This window comes from Salvelinus alpinus, chromosome 29 (assembly GCF_045679555.1).
Source record: "Salvelinus alpinus chromosome 29, SLU_Salpinus.1, whole genome shotgun sequence".
Classification (NCBI taxonomy): Eukaryota; Metazoa; Chordata; class Actinopteri; order Salmoniformes; family Salmonidae; genus Salvelinus; species Salvelinus alpinus.
Genome location: NC_092114.1, coordinates 46345945 through 46361357, shown reverse-complemented (window position 1 = coordinate 46361357; position 15413 = coordinate 46345945). Strand labels below are relative to the sequence as shown.

At 40.8% G+C, this 15413-nt stretch overlaps 1 protein-coding gene across 1 annotated transcript; it reads left to right on the top strand.

Annotated features, from left to right (window-relative positions):
* Positions 1–991: 991 nt before the first annotated feature.
* Positions 992–8531, top strand: LOC139559091 (apolipoprotein Eb-like). The gene is made up of 6 exons (XM_071374795.1): positions 992–1266; positions 1610–1673; positions 1929–2082; positions 5408–5695; positions 6004–6160; positions 7891–8531. Exons 2-6 carry the CDS (start codon positions 1631–1633, stop codon positions 8059–8061), a joined length of 813 nt encoding a protein of 270 aa, XP_071230896.1. The 5' UTR covers positions 992–1266; positions 1610–1630; the 3' UTR covers positions 8062–8531.
* Positions 8532–15413: the final 6882 nt, after the last annotated feature.

Here is a 15413-nt window from a genome sequence, read left to right as displayed (position 1 = left end):
ACAACAACATGGTAGCAGCACAAAACAGGGTACAAACATTATTTGGCACAGACAACAGCACAAAGGGCAGGAAGGTAGAGACAACAATACATCACACAAGCAGCTACAACTGTCAGTAAGAGTGTCCATGATTGAGTCTTTGAATGAAGAGATTGAGATAAAACTGTCCAGTTTGAGTGTTTGTTGCAACTCGTTCCAGTCGCTAGCTGCAGCGAACTGAAAAGACGAGAGACTCGGGAATGTGTGTGCTTTGGGGACCTTTAACAGAATGTGACTGGCAGAACGGGTGTTGTATGTGGAGGATGAGGGCTGTAGTAGATATCTCAGATAGGGGGAAGTGAGGCCTAAGAGGGTTTTATAAATAAGCATCAACTAGTGGGTCTTGCGATGGTTATACAGAGATGACCAGTTTACAGAAGACTTGAGTGCAGTGACGTGTCCTATAAGGAGCATTGGTGGCAAATCTGATGGCTGAATGGTTGATGTAAATTGAGAAGAGCGTGGGAATAATGGTAGTGGTAATAACCTCTCACTCACTGTTCATTACTCCAATGAATTTCTATCCATGTGCTAGTGTCTGGAACACTGACAATGACTTCAAAGGTCAAAAGTATTCCAGGTTATAGACCGAATCAAGAAACATTGACCAATGTATTGGAGACCAATATAAACCATGACAGCATAAGACTTGCTGGCCAAAGGCCGCTAAACAATATTACATCATATCAGTGTGATCTGAGCTTGCTGATATCAGGCATGCTCTCTGCCATTGTCATTAAACATAAACCTTTGGAATAGTACATTGATAGGACACTTTCCAATTGGCTAACACTATGAATACTGACAATTGGCTTTCTTTACTCGTCTCCTTACCTTGATCTGAGAAGATAGGGTAGGTTAAACCAATAACGGAGGCCCACCAAGGGATTTGGTTTCACCTTTAAGTCTCAGCATATTAGGAGCTTTACTGGATGCTTTTACTGGACCGTATTAAGCTGTGAATCACCTGTATGTATCATGTCTGTTCTTTTGAGAGTGCTTGATAGTGTTTGATAGTGATAACAGCTTGATTGTGCAACGTGGAACAAAATGATAATCCAGCAATAAAAAAAATGACAACTCACTCTGTGTTGGGACCTTCGGACACAGGTTGGCCATTCACCTTGCATTTATGGGATCGCATCAGAGCAATCAAAGTTGTATAAATACTCAGTGAGCGTCTGTCAGTGTTTACTTACAGTAACATCACCACAGAGGATCTCTAAGGTCAGTTATTTACTTAATATATATTATGTTTTAATCACCTGATCATTGTTGTTTGACTTTCAAGATTATACTATTCGTACCTCAGTAAAGAAGAAAAGTGTGAATACTACTAATATTCATTGATTCCATGTTGTTTAAGTAGTGCTCGGTTTGTTTTTGTAAACTGAGAAAGTTCCAGCGCATAAATAAGGGCATTTATAAAGTCCTGTATATCATTGTCATAAATCAGTGATCCTGTATATAACACAAATCAGTTATCCTGTATATAATATTGTTATAAAATCACTGAATCAGAGTGGTATATTACTGTTGTATAAACAGATATTCTCCATTGTGTTCACAGGTGTATTGTCAGCAGATCACCATGAAGGTTGTCGCAGTAATCCTGGCTCTAGCCGTCCTCTCAGGTGACCTTTTTACTTCTTCTGAAGCTGTGTCCCAAATACCACCCTATTCCCTATACACCCTGGTCAAAAGTAGTGCACTAAATATGGAATAGGGTGCCATTTGGGATGCCGCCTACCTAAGATAATCACTGGGGTTTCATCAGCTCTGGAAAAACTTTTTTTTTTCTGAAACATTACCCAACAGGATAATTGACAGGGGCAATACACATACCAACTGGTTTAAATCAATCGATTGCTCCATTCTCTTAACTATAGGCTGCCATGCATGGGTGCTACCCATGCAGGATGAGCCCCAAACTCCCTGGGAGAAGACAATTGACCAGTTTAAGGACTACATAACAGATCTGAACTCTAAGGCTGATGAGAAGGTGAAGAACATCAGGGCCTCCCAGCTCAGCAGAGAACTGGAGTGAGTTTATTTCTGTGCGAATTTACCTTTTACTTTCCTACAGTTGGCCATTAATCCTGGCAAAAACATTTAAAAAATTGTGAAATATCTCCCTGATGTGCATTTAGCTGCAAGCCTTTTTGCATATATCTTCAATACTATTGTGAATAATCATGCTCCCTTCAAAAAATGAAGGGTTAAAGGTAGATCGAATGCCTGGTACACTCCGGAATTATCATAAGTCATTCATAAAAGAGATGATGCTTGGGTCAAGGTCAGGGACACAGGCTTAGGCCCGGACTGGCAAGCTTTTAAGCAACTGAGGAATCATTGTGTAAGTCAAATCAGAAAGGCTAAATGATTATGTAACCGCTCTTTCGGATTTTAATGGGCTAAATTCTGGAAAACTGTCAATCGCTGAAGAGTTCTACTTCCTCCTCTGCAACAACAAATTTAATTCAGAAACTGGCCTTATTACGGGGAAAAAGGAATGCATTTTATCACCATTTTATTTCAGGAGGCTCTAAGAAGTTATTTCAAAGCCTACTCACAATGATGCTGATAGAGGAAACTTGCTGAATGATCCGAGAAATGATAGTCAAAGCTTTCCTTTTAGCCTATTTACAGAAAAATAAGTCATGGATGCTTTGCTAGCAATAGACAACAAGAAATCCACAGGGGCCCGACAAATTGGATCCCGGTCTGCTTAATAAGTGTGCAGCGCCCATTATTGTTGGCTCAATAACACACATTTTCTATTTAACATTATCAGGAAATATTACAAAAGTATGGAAATCAGCTCTTGTGCTGGGCGGGGATAGTGGTGTTCCTTGTCTAGCTATGACTCTTGACCTTTAGACACAAAATGAATGCTGCTTTGTTTTTGGACCCGTTGAAAGATTTTGATACTGTTGATGATGATTATTGAATAAGTTGTCCTCGATAGGCCTGAGCTCTGACACCTGTTCATGGTTATCTTAGTGACAGAACTCAGGCCATCGTGATTGATGGGGTTAAGTCTGAATTTCTTGTACATGAAGGTGTACCACAGGAGGCGATTTTGGGACCTGTTCTCCACTATTTATACAAACCCCATTGGTCAATCTGTTAAAAATGTTCAACTTCATCTATATGCGGATGATACTATTATGTATGCTATTGCCCCGACTGTTGATTTGGCGGTGTCAAAACTAAAGTCAGATTTTTATAACTATGCAGGAATCGTAACTGATTTAAAACTTGTGATTATTATAAGACAAAACTAAATACATGTTGTTTTCAGACTTCCGTAAGAATGTTTCAGATTAACTACATGTTCACTCATTGGATGGTTCTCATATCGAACGTGCTCCCGCATATCAATACTTAGGCATTTGGATTGCTATGGATTTGAAGTTTAAGTTCAGATTTAGAGTTGTCTTTTTCTACAGAAACAGATATTGCCTTTCTCTAAGCAGTAGGAAGCAGATTATTCAGTCAACCTTTTTATCTGTTCTTGACGAAGGTGATATTATCAGCTGCTACTACTTTTAAACCTTCGGATGCCATCTTCCATAGTGCCCTTTGTTTTGTTACAAGTGACAGTTTTGATACTCATCACTGCATCCTGTATCAAAAAGTTGGCTGGACTTCGCGAAAGACCTGTAGATCTCTACATTACTCCCTTTTAGTTTACAAGGCCCTACTTCATACACTTCTGTCTTATATAACTTATAGTCACCTGAGTTGTCTGGATTGGTTAACTCTTGAGGTTCCTAGGGTCTCCACCGAGCTAGGTGAATCTGCTTTTATTTTTAATGCTCCGTATTGCTGGAACAAAATTCTAAATGCATTTCATCTTGATGTTCTGGTGCCGTTCGTGCAATTGAAAGTATTGATTGGGGACTTACTTATGGAGGAATGTATCTGTTTTTCTGGGTGATTTGCAATGTTTTATTTGTTCTTCCCATTACTGTGTTTTTGTATTTTAATGTGTATACATATACAGTGCATTCAGAAAGTATTGAGACCCCTTGACTTTTTCCACATTTTGTTACGTTACAGCCTTATTCTAAATGGATTAAAATGTGACATTTACATAAGTATTCAGACCAATTACTCAGTGCTTTGTTGAAGCACATTTGGCAGCGATTGCAGCATCGAATCTTCTTGGGTATGGTGCTACAAGCTTGGCACACTGGTATTTGGGGAGTTTCTCCCATTCTTCTCTGCAGATCCTCTCAGCCTGGGGAGCATTGCTGCACAGCTATTCTCAGGTCTCTCCTGAGATGTTCGATCGGGTTCAAATCCAGTCTCTGGCTGGGCCACTCAAGGACATTCAGAAACTCGGCCCGAAGCCACTCCTGCGTTGTCTTGGCTGTGTGCTTAGGGTCGTTGTCCTGTTGGAAGGTGAACCTTCGCCCAAGTCTGAGGTACTGAGCGCTCTGGAGCAGGTTTTCATCAAGGATCTCTCTGTACTTTCCCCTCGATTCTGACTAGTCTCCCAGTCCCTGCTGCTGAAAAACATACCCACAGCATGATGCTGCCACAACCATGCTTCACCTTAGGGATGGTGCCAGGTTTCCTCCAGAAGTGATGCTTGGCATTCAGGTCAAAGAGTTTAATCTTGGTTTCATCAGACCAGAGAATCTTGTTTCTCATGGTCTGAGAGTCCTTTAGGTGCCTTTTTGGCAAACTCCAAGCAGGCTGTCATGTGCCTTTTACTGAGGAGTGGCTTCCGTCTGGCCACTATCATAAAGGCCTGATTGGTGGGGTACTGCAGAGATGGTTGTCCTTCTGGAAGGTTCTCCTATCTCCACAGAGGAACTCTAGAGCTCTTTCAGAGTGACCATCAGGTTCTTGGTTTTATATCTTTACACCATTTGCTCAAATTTTGAGAAACCTGTTTTTGCTTTGTCATTATGGGGTATAGTGTGTAGATTTATGAGGAAAACATTTAATTTCATCAATTTTAGAATAAGGCTGTAACGTAACAAAATGTGAAAAAAGTCAAATACTTTCAGAATGCACTGTATTGTTCGGGTATCATGTGTATATTTAGGTTGTATATACAGGGCGCTTTTGTAAAAGAGACGTACATCTCAATATGCATTCCCTGTTAAAATAAAAAAGACATTTCAAAATGTATATTTTCACCCAGTCCAAACACTCACCTATTCTGATGTATTTCATAAATGTTCACTGAGTGTCCAAAACATTAAGAACACCTTCCTAATGTTGAGTTAGATTCACCTGGTCAGTATGTCATGGAAAGAGCAGGTGTTTACATTGTTACATTGCAAATGAAATAGTAATAGTAATTTAATAGGATCTATGTGTTAATAAACCTGTCTGTTTTCCCTCCCAGTACCCTGATCACAGACACCATGTCTGAGCTGAATATGTACAGTGATGATATGAAGACCAAACTGGGACCTCTCGCTAAGGACGCCGCTGAACGTCTGGGCAAGGAAGTGCAGCTCCTCGTTAACAAGTTGCAGGCTCACATGACTGAAGCTAAAGACCGTACCACAGTGTACACCCTGGAACTCCAGACCATGTTGGAGCAGAATGCCAATGACGTCAGTCACAGGTTCAACACCTATAGCCGCAAGCTGAACAAGCGCCTGAGCAAAGACACCGAGGAGATCCGCAGGTGTGACAGAGAGAAGGCAGGAGCCGTTTGCCAGACTAAATCAATTAAAGTATTGAAGTCTTTAGATTGAAGTTTGATTGAAGATTGAAGTCTTTAGATTAAATGTTGGCTGTTATGTCATAATTCATCATGTATTGTTCACCGATTTAAAAAAAAAAAAAGTTCAATACTATTTGTCTGTCACATAAGTAGTCATGCACATAGAGGGAGTCATTTAACTGCAAACAAGTTCTAATGAAATGGAATGCTTTACCTTTCTTTGTACAGTACCTGTCTTTGACATCTCCTTCCTCTCCACTCTTTTTTAGCAAAGTGACCACCTATTTCGAGGAGTTGCAGTCTCGAACCACCTCTAGTGTGGAATCTGTGAAGGATCGCTTTGAGCCTTACTACGTCCAGATCCGTGAGCGCGCTGAGGATAAGATGGCTATCCTCAGCAAACTGCTGACGACCCAGGCTGAAAAGGTGAGCACTGTCTGGCTCAGTAAGTAGAGCAAGGTGCTTGCATTGCCAATAATTGTGGGTTCGATTCCCGCTGGGGCTACCCATACAAATAAATGTATGCATGATTGCAAGCGCTTTGGATAAAAGTGTCTGCTACATGGAATATACAGTGGCAAGAAGAAGTATGTGAACCCTTTGGAATTACCTGGATTTCTGCATAAATTTGTCATAACAATAGACAAACACAGTGTGCTTAAAATAATAACACACAAATTATTGTATTTTTCTTGTCTATATTGAATACATCATTTAAACATTCACAGTGTAGGTTGGAAAAATTATGTGAACACCTAGGCCAATTACTTTTCCAAAAGCTAATTGGAGTCAGGAGTCAGCTGACCTGGAGTCCAATCAATGAGACGAGATTCGAGGTGTTGGTTAGAGCTTCCCTGCCCTGTAAAAAATACTCACTTGAGTTTGCTATTCACAAGAAGCATTGCCTGATGTGAAGCATGCCTTGAACCAAAGAGATCTCAGAAGACCTAAGATTAAGAATTGTTGACTGGAAAGGGTTACAAAAGTATCTCTAAAAGCCTTGATGTTCATCAGTTCATGGTAAGACAAGTTGTCTATAAATGGAGAAAGTTCAGCACTGTTGCTACTCTCCCTAGGAGTGGCCGTCCTGCAAAGATGACTGCAAGAGCACAGCGCAGAATGCTCAATGAGGTTATGAAGAATCCTAGAGTGTCAGCTAAAAACATACAGAAATCTCTGGAACATGCTAACATCTCTGTTGATGAGTCTACGATACGTAAAACACTAAACAAGAATGGTGTTCATGGGAGGACACCACGGGAGAAGCCACTGCTGTCCAAAAAAAACATCGCTGCACGTCTGAAGTTTGCAAAAGAGCACCTGGATGTTCCACAGCGCCTCTGGCAAAATATTCTGTGGACAGATTAAACTAAAGTTGAGTTGTTTGGAAGGAACACACAACATTATATGTGGAGAAAAAAAGTCACAGCACACCAACATCAAAACCTCATCCCAACTGTAAAGTATGGTGGAGGGAGCATCACGGTTTGGGGCTGCTTTTCTGCCTCAAGGCCTGGACAGCTTGCTATCATCGATGGAAAAATGAATTCCCAAGTTTAGCAAGACAATTTGCAGGAGAATGTAAGGCTATCTGTCCTCCAATTGAAGCTCAACAGGACAACGACCCAAAACACAGAAGTAAATCAACAACAGAATGGCTTCAACAGAAGAAAATGTGCCTTCTGGAGTGGCCCAGTCAGAGTCCTGACCTCAACCCGATTGAGATGCTGTGGCATGACCTCGAGAGTGGTTCACACCAGACATCCTAAGAATATTGCTGAACTGAAACAGTTTAAAGATGAATGGTCCAAAATTCCTCCTGACCATTGTGCAGGTCTGATCCGCAACTACAGAAAACGTTTGGTTGAGGTTATTGCTGCCAAAGGAGGGTCAACCAGTTATTAAATCCAAGGGTCCACATACTTATTCCACCCTACACTGAATGTTTACACAGTGTGTTCAATAAAGACATGAAAATATATAATTGTTTGTGTGTTATTAGTTTAAGCTGTCTATTGTCGTGACTAAGATGATCAGATCAAATGTTATGACCAATTTATGCAGAAATCCAGGTAATTCCAAAGGGTTCACATACTTTTTCTTGCCACTGTATTATATTACAACTAGCTGCACCTAAATGGCATTTATTATATCAGCTGAAGGACAAGCTTGAGTCCCGGGCTGAGGAGGTCCGCGAGCAGCTGGAGAAGACCACCGAGAACCTCCGCAGCACCCTCGAGGGCAAGACGGAGGAACTGCGCACCTGGTTCAACCCCTACGGCCTCGTAATCCGTGATCAGGCTAAGGCCATCATGGATACCATGTAAATCAACATACCACCATGCAGGCTTAGGGTGACGGTCTTGGTCACTCACTATGTTCTATGTCACATATTTCACCCAAGTTAAAAAAGGGAAGGGAAGTTGCCTTTCAGAAACCATTTTGTTTGTCACTCCATTCGTAAACAAGACATAATGCATATTTGGCTGAGCACAGAGCTTTTCAGACTTTTAACAGATCCCCAAGATCAACCAAACAAATCTACTTGTGTTAATATCCTCTCTCCCTCATTGTCATCCACCTCTACAAAAAGCACCCTTTCAAGGCCTAGCTGATAAAGTTCACAGAGATGCACACTCTAGCCATTACTGCTTAACATCAAAATGTATATTAGCGGTACAGAACAGTTGTGGTAGGGGAATTGTATAAAGGGCTTTGTGAGTAAGTAATAATAATAAAAACATACATTGGTGACTGTGGTGAAAGTCTGTCAATCCAATAAAAACATCTATACTAATCTGTGAATTGTTATTCTTATTTTATGATCATAGATATGACATGATAATCATCATAAGCTAGGTTTCCATCCAATTGGGAACAGATTTATGTGAATATTCTCAAATCTGCATTCAAAAACATGCACATTTTCCCACCAAAGGTGTTTCAATTACAGATATGGAGGACTCGGGGCCCAAAAGCCTGTTTTAGCATGTGCAGCGCCATTGAGGACTTTCACCATCTTGAAGTAGTCAACTGGGTGGGACTTCCTATGGGTTGAGGAAGGATCACATCATTTGTATTCAGACCCTTTACTCAGTACTTTGGTGAAGCACCTTTGCCAACGATTACAGCCTCAAGTCTTCTTGGGTATGATGCTACAAGCTTGATGCACCGGTATTTGGGAACAAAAATATAAATGCAACATGCAACAATTTCAAAGATTTTACTGAGTTACAGTTCATATAAGGAAATCAGTCAATTGAAATAAATTAATTAGGCCCTAATCTATGGATTTCACATGACTGGGCAGTGGTTCATCCATGGGTGGGCCTGGGAGGGCATAGGCTCTCCCACTTGGCACCCACTGGGAAGCCAGGCTCAGCCAATAAGAGTTTTTCCCCACAAAAGGTATTTTTATTGTCCCCAGCAAAAGGTGCACCTGTGTAATGACCATACTGTTTAATCAGCTCCTTGATATGCAACACTTGTCAGGTGGATGGATTATCTTGGCAAAGGAGAAATGCTCACTTACAGGGATATAAACAAATTTGTGCACAAAATTTGACAGAAATAAGCTTTTTGTGAGTATGGATCATTTCGGGGATCTATTATTTCAGCTCATGAAACATGGGACCAACACTCTACATGTGTTTATATTTGTGTTCAGTGTAAATAAACCACTTGCTATTTATTAGAAATGTGAATCAAGTTCATCACCGTCCATCACTTGACCACCATGAAGTTCATTACCGTCCATCACTTGACCACCATGAAGTTCATCACCGTCCATCACTTGACCACCATGAAGTTCATCACCGTCCATCACTTGACCACCATGAGGTTCATCACCGTCCATCACTTGACCACCATGAAGTTCATCACCGTCCATCACTTGACCACCATGAAGTTCATCACCGTCCATCACTTGACCACCATGAGGTTCATCACCGTCCATCACTTGACCACCATGAAGTTCATCACCGTCCATCACTTGACCACCATGAAGTTCATCACCGTCCATCACTTGACCACCATGAAGTTCATCAGTTATTTAAATCTGCTTATAAACTCTAATGCTTTTCTACATCGCACTGGTAGTACAACGTAGCATGTCATCATGTGACTCCCAAGTTTAATTCGACATGATGGTTTATTATATATTTGCCCATAAAAGGAGTTTCCACTGCAATTGTGGGATAATCAATTGTACCGAAAAAAAAAGATCCCACCATGTTGACCGAACCAATTGTCTGTACCGACACGTCATGTCTCAATCACCCGTCTTCATAATTTTTTATACGGCATGGCTTTACTTGCATAAAAACTGTGGATGGAAACGCAGTTACTGTGGAGAAACTTCAGCGGAAACAACACAAAAGTCAAAGTCAAGATACTTTTATTGTAAGACAACTGTAAATAAAAACTTAAAAAAAAAACTTTTGCATTGATAATGAGACATCTAAAGAATGAAAATGATCAGTACAGAATCAATATAACAAAACCTTTCCATCACATCTTTGTGTTGACAATAGCTTTGCTGTACACACACAGTGCTTAAAGATTCAATGAGTAATGTTTACTGAATGTCAGGTGACATCTTTGACATTTGAAAATGACTAATTACAATAGTGTCACAAACCACACTTCGCATTTCCAGAAATCAAAGATGGTAAGTAATCACCATTTACCAAACAATTGACTGTTTGGAAAGCAGATCTAACCGTTACCCCAAAGGACACAACTTAGGGTGTTTTCACATTTGTTCCCTTTCAGCCAATATTTGTGAACTCTGTGCAGTTCGCTTAATTTATTGTATATTGTTAACACTCCAAAGAAACACAAACCCCTCAAAAGAGCCCCCGATGCAAACCGAACAGAGACCATCTCGAGAGGTGGTCTGAGTTGGGTTCGCTTGAATTCTGTGGTCCGGTTCCCTTTTTTTGGGACAATGTAAACACAAAGCTCCCCAGGTTCGCTTGTAACTATTCCCACACAACACACTAGACTACAGCAACACCGTTTCCCCTGCCATAAACCCATACATTGGTGCCACAAGAGAGATGATGGAAGAAAACAAATGTGAGCTGTTTTTGGATATTGACTAGCAATTGTCAAGGATGCACAGAAACGGCAAAATGTGTGGAGTTTTTAGTTCAGATTATTGGTTTGCAATATGTGCTCTATATGCTAAGAGAGTTTTATAAGCTGTTTATTGATCGTGGGGTTTGAATAGTGTGAGAAGACGACATATTTGGTGAGAATCACAACCTATAAAATCTGTTCTAGATCTTAAAGGGGCAGTATTTTCAATTACAGCATTATTTAATCTGCAGTTACTCAATTGCTATTTGTTCTGTTACCAATAATATTTACAAGTTAATCGTATCTTCTGATTGCTTTTAGTTCAAACATGAGACATAATAACTGTAATCTATTAGCTTCCAAAATGTAAGTATGTACAGTGGGGAGAACAAGTATTTGATAACCTGCAAAATCGGCAGTGTTTCCTACTTACAAAGCATGTAGAGGTCTGTAATTTTTATCATAGGTACACCTCAACTGTGAGAGACGGAATCTAAAACAAAAATCCAGAAAATCACATTGTATGATTTTTAAGTAATTAATTTGCATTTGTGTGTGTGTACCTATGATAAAAATTACAGACCTCTACATGCTTTGTAAGTAGGAAAACCTGCAAAATCCGCAGTGTATCAAATACTTGTTCTCCCCACTGTATATCTAGCTGTCCCATAACACATTATGATTGAATGGCTTGTCCTGCATTGAGTGAATGTTGGAAAAAGATGTTGGTTCTTTTCTAAACACAGCAATGTGAATGCAAAAAAAGAGGACTCAGTCCACAAAATAGGTGAAGTGAACTGGTAAAAGAGTTGAGTCCTCATTCAAAGGCAAGGGCAAGTGTCACTACAAAGATAACTACATTTTGTTACCCTCCAGTTCACTTTAAAGAGGACTGATATCGGTTATTTTAAAAGAGGACTATATGTGAATACACCCTTAAGAGTGTTTTACAATATCTACAACGTTAAACATAAATAAAAGAAACGTACAGTGCATTCTGAAAGTATTCAGACCCCTTGACATTTTCGACGTTGTAACGTTACAGCCTTATAAAAAAAATAAAAAAAAATCCCCCCTCATCAATCTACACAATACCCGATGATGACAAAGCAAAAACAGGTTTAGAAATGTTGGCTAATTTATAAAAAACAGAAACAGTATTCAAATCCTTTGCGATGATCCTTGAAATTGAGCTGTTTCTACTGATCATCCTTGAGATGTGGAGTACACTTGTGGTAAATGCAATTGATTGGATATTATGTGCACACACCTGTCTATATAACGTCCCACAGTTGACAGTGCATGTCAGAACAAAAACAAAGCCATGAGGTCGAAGGAATTGTCCGTAGAGCTCCGAGACAGGATTATGTCGAAGCACAGATCTGGGGAAGAGTGGCAAAAAACATTCTCCAGCATTGAAGGCCCCGAAGAAGTTTGGAACCACCAAGACTCTTCCTAGAGCTGGCCACCCGGCCAAACTGAGCAATTGGGAGAAGGGCCTTGGTCAGGGAGGTGACCAAGAACCCGATGATCACTGACAGAGCTCCAGAGTTCCTCTGTGGAAATGGGAGAATCTTCCAGAAGGACAACCATCTCTGCAGCACTCAACCAATCAGGCATTTATGGGTGTGGCCAGACGGAAGCCACTCTAAAGTGAAAGGCACATGACAGCCCGCTTGGAGTTTGCCAAAAGGCACCTAAAGAATCTCAGACCGTGAGAAACAAGATTCTCTGGTCTGATGAAACCAAGATTGAACTCTTTGGCCTCCAACAGGAAAACAACCCTAAGCACACAGCCAAGACAATGTAGGAGCGGTTTCGGAACAAGTCTCAATGTACTTGAGGGGCCCAACCAGAGCCCGGACTTGAACCCTATCGGACTTCTCTGGAGAGACCTGAAAATAGCTGTGCAGCGACGCTCCCCATCCAACTTGACAGAGATTGAGTGGATCTCTAGAGAAGAAATGGGAGAAACTCCCCAAATACAGGTGTGCCAAGCTTGTAGCGTGATACCCAAGAAGACTCAAGGCTGTAATTGCTGCCAAAGGTGCTTCAACAAAACACTGAAAGGGGTCTGAATACTTATGTAAATGTAACATCATTTATTAATTTTTTTGCTCAAATTTCTAGATTGTTGAGGGGAATAAACAATAGAATCCATTTAAGAATAAGGTTGTTATGTAACAAAATGTGGAAAAAGTCAAGGGCTCTGAAAGGGGTACTTTCCAAATGCTCTTCCAAAAAGAAAACAAATAAAACAGGACAGATTGGAGTAACTGTTTAAAAGTATGACAAGTTCGTAATCTATTCAAAAGGCACATTTTTGTAGTACTGTACAATTTTGGGGAGGGGGGAGAAAAACTTATTCCCCGGATATATTCAAATAATATAAATATTAGTATTTTTATTTTTATTAAGAAAAAAAAGTTAATGTCAACGTTAAACAAATAATCCACTGAAGGAATGAATCACCTCTCAAATTGGTGATAGTCCAATGATTATTTTCACCATGGCATGATTTAACTTCTGGTCCGAAATCGTGCCGCGTCATCACGATAAAGTTTTTGTCTTTGGAGATAGGCAATAACAAACTAGCATATTTCATAATACTTTTAAAACAATTACCTGCACTCCAGGTTGCCAAATCAGACAATAGATGACATTGACATACTAGTCTAGAACACATCCATCAGTCTATATCGTCATGACAAAGTATATATTTCATTCAAACTCAAAGTGCACCGTCAGATCAATGTCCTTTAACTACTATCACGCAAAGCGACCTTCGCAGTGCAGGCAGGGTCATTGCGTTGCCATAGCAACCCCACTCACTGTTTTGAGCGAGACACAATCTCCACCAGGTTGAACATGGTGAGATTGTAACTCCTAAAATTGATAGCGCAGTGTGTTTCAGGGATTTTACAGCTAACTAGCTACTTCACATGCTGATATTGACTTTGATATTATCGTGTGTAGCTATGTTATGTAGCTAGCCAGCAATCCTGTCCAGAGAGAGAGCCAACAGATTTCTACAACAATTTTCATATGTTGCTTCCTGCCTTATAACGACAAAATGCAAAAGGCGTTATTTAACAATGTAAATCATAGTAATTAGGGGTTTTGTGTGGATTATTCCTTTAACCATTGCTATAGCTATTAAGAAAACTATGGTTAACTCAGAAACAGATATCGTACTCTTCAGATGTATCAAAAACAATTATATACAATAGTGGAATTGTGAAAATCTGTATTGACTTTCACTTCACCCCCCTGGCATGATGTATGTAATGCTCATGTAGCTCTGAGACGTCGCTAAATGTTACCCAACAATCAGCACACTCAAAGGCGTCATTCCCCCACTTTTTGCCCCTTGGTATCACAAATGTTGATGCTCTAAAGAAAGCATCATGATCACCCTTAGACTTGTCTCGTATTTGGGGCGGTACATTCTGAGGACCTTTATCCAGGGGACAGGGTGAGGGTGGTTCACGGGCCGGCATGTGTGCGATGTCTGTTTGGGGCTTTGGTGTACATTGAGTAGGTTCATCAATAAGAACACCTGAGGAGGGGTATGAGGGCTGAGGTAAATCGGAGTTGCTTGCCTCACAACAGTCATTGCTAGGGCTGATTTGCCCTTCATGTTCAAGGGACACAGTGTTACAGGGTGAGTCGTAGACTGAGGATAAGCTCACGTTTAGAATCTCTTGAGGCTCTTCTTCGGTGTCTGAAATAACGACTGATGGCTGTGAGGATATTTTAGGGACGACATACAGACGATCAGGGTTAGGATACCTATACACGTTCCTTTTCTTTGACAGAGGAATTGGTATTGTCTGAGGGGATAGCAGCGTGACTCTCTGTCTTGGCTTGTTTGAAAAGTTGGAGGTAAGGGATGCAGAAACATAATTAGCTGAACTGCTGCTATATGCTTTCTTCCCCCCAATAAGATGGCAAACCTGATGGGCTTGGAGCAAGTCTGTGGTTGTAAATCTGGCATTACATTTTCCACAGCGATATGGAAATAGAAGTGGTTCCAATGGCCCTTCAGGGAGAGGGATAACAGGGCGGGCTTTGTGAGCCTTCAAGTGATTCTGTAAGGCTTGGTTACTAGGAAATGGGAGCATGCAAGGGAGACAGTAGTGCGAGCTAGCACCTCTGTGTAAGAGACGATGTCTCTCCAAGTTTCTGAAACCGGTGAACTCCTTTCCGCACGTGTCACATTTCAGGCTTTCACGCGGCTGGTGATTTTCACACAGATGGGTATTTAAGTCTTCTTCAATGACATAGGTTTTGGGACATAATGGACAAGCATATGGTCTCTGTGATGCATGTTCCTGCATGTGCCCCCTATACGAGCCAAAGAAGCGAAACTCTAAATTGCACTGAGTGCATGAGAAGCTACAGCGTTTTTCTCTGTGTAGTCCCTGATGCAACCAGAGCTTGTTCCACTGGTTAAAGGATTTTCCACATTGTCCACATGAATACCTGTCACAAGGGGCATGGGTCTGTAAACAAGAGCGAACACCTGCAGGCTGTTGAACCACACGTACGGAATTACAGCTCATTACAGAAGGGGAAGATAGAGCAGGACTTGCAC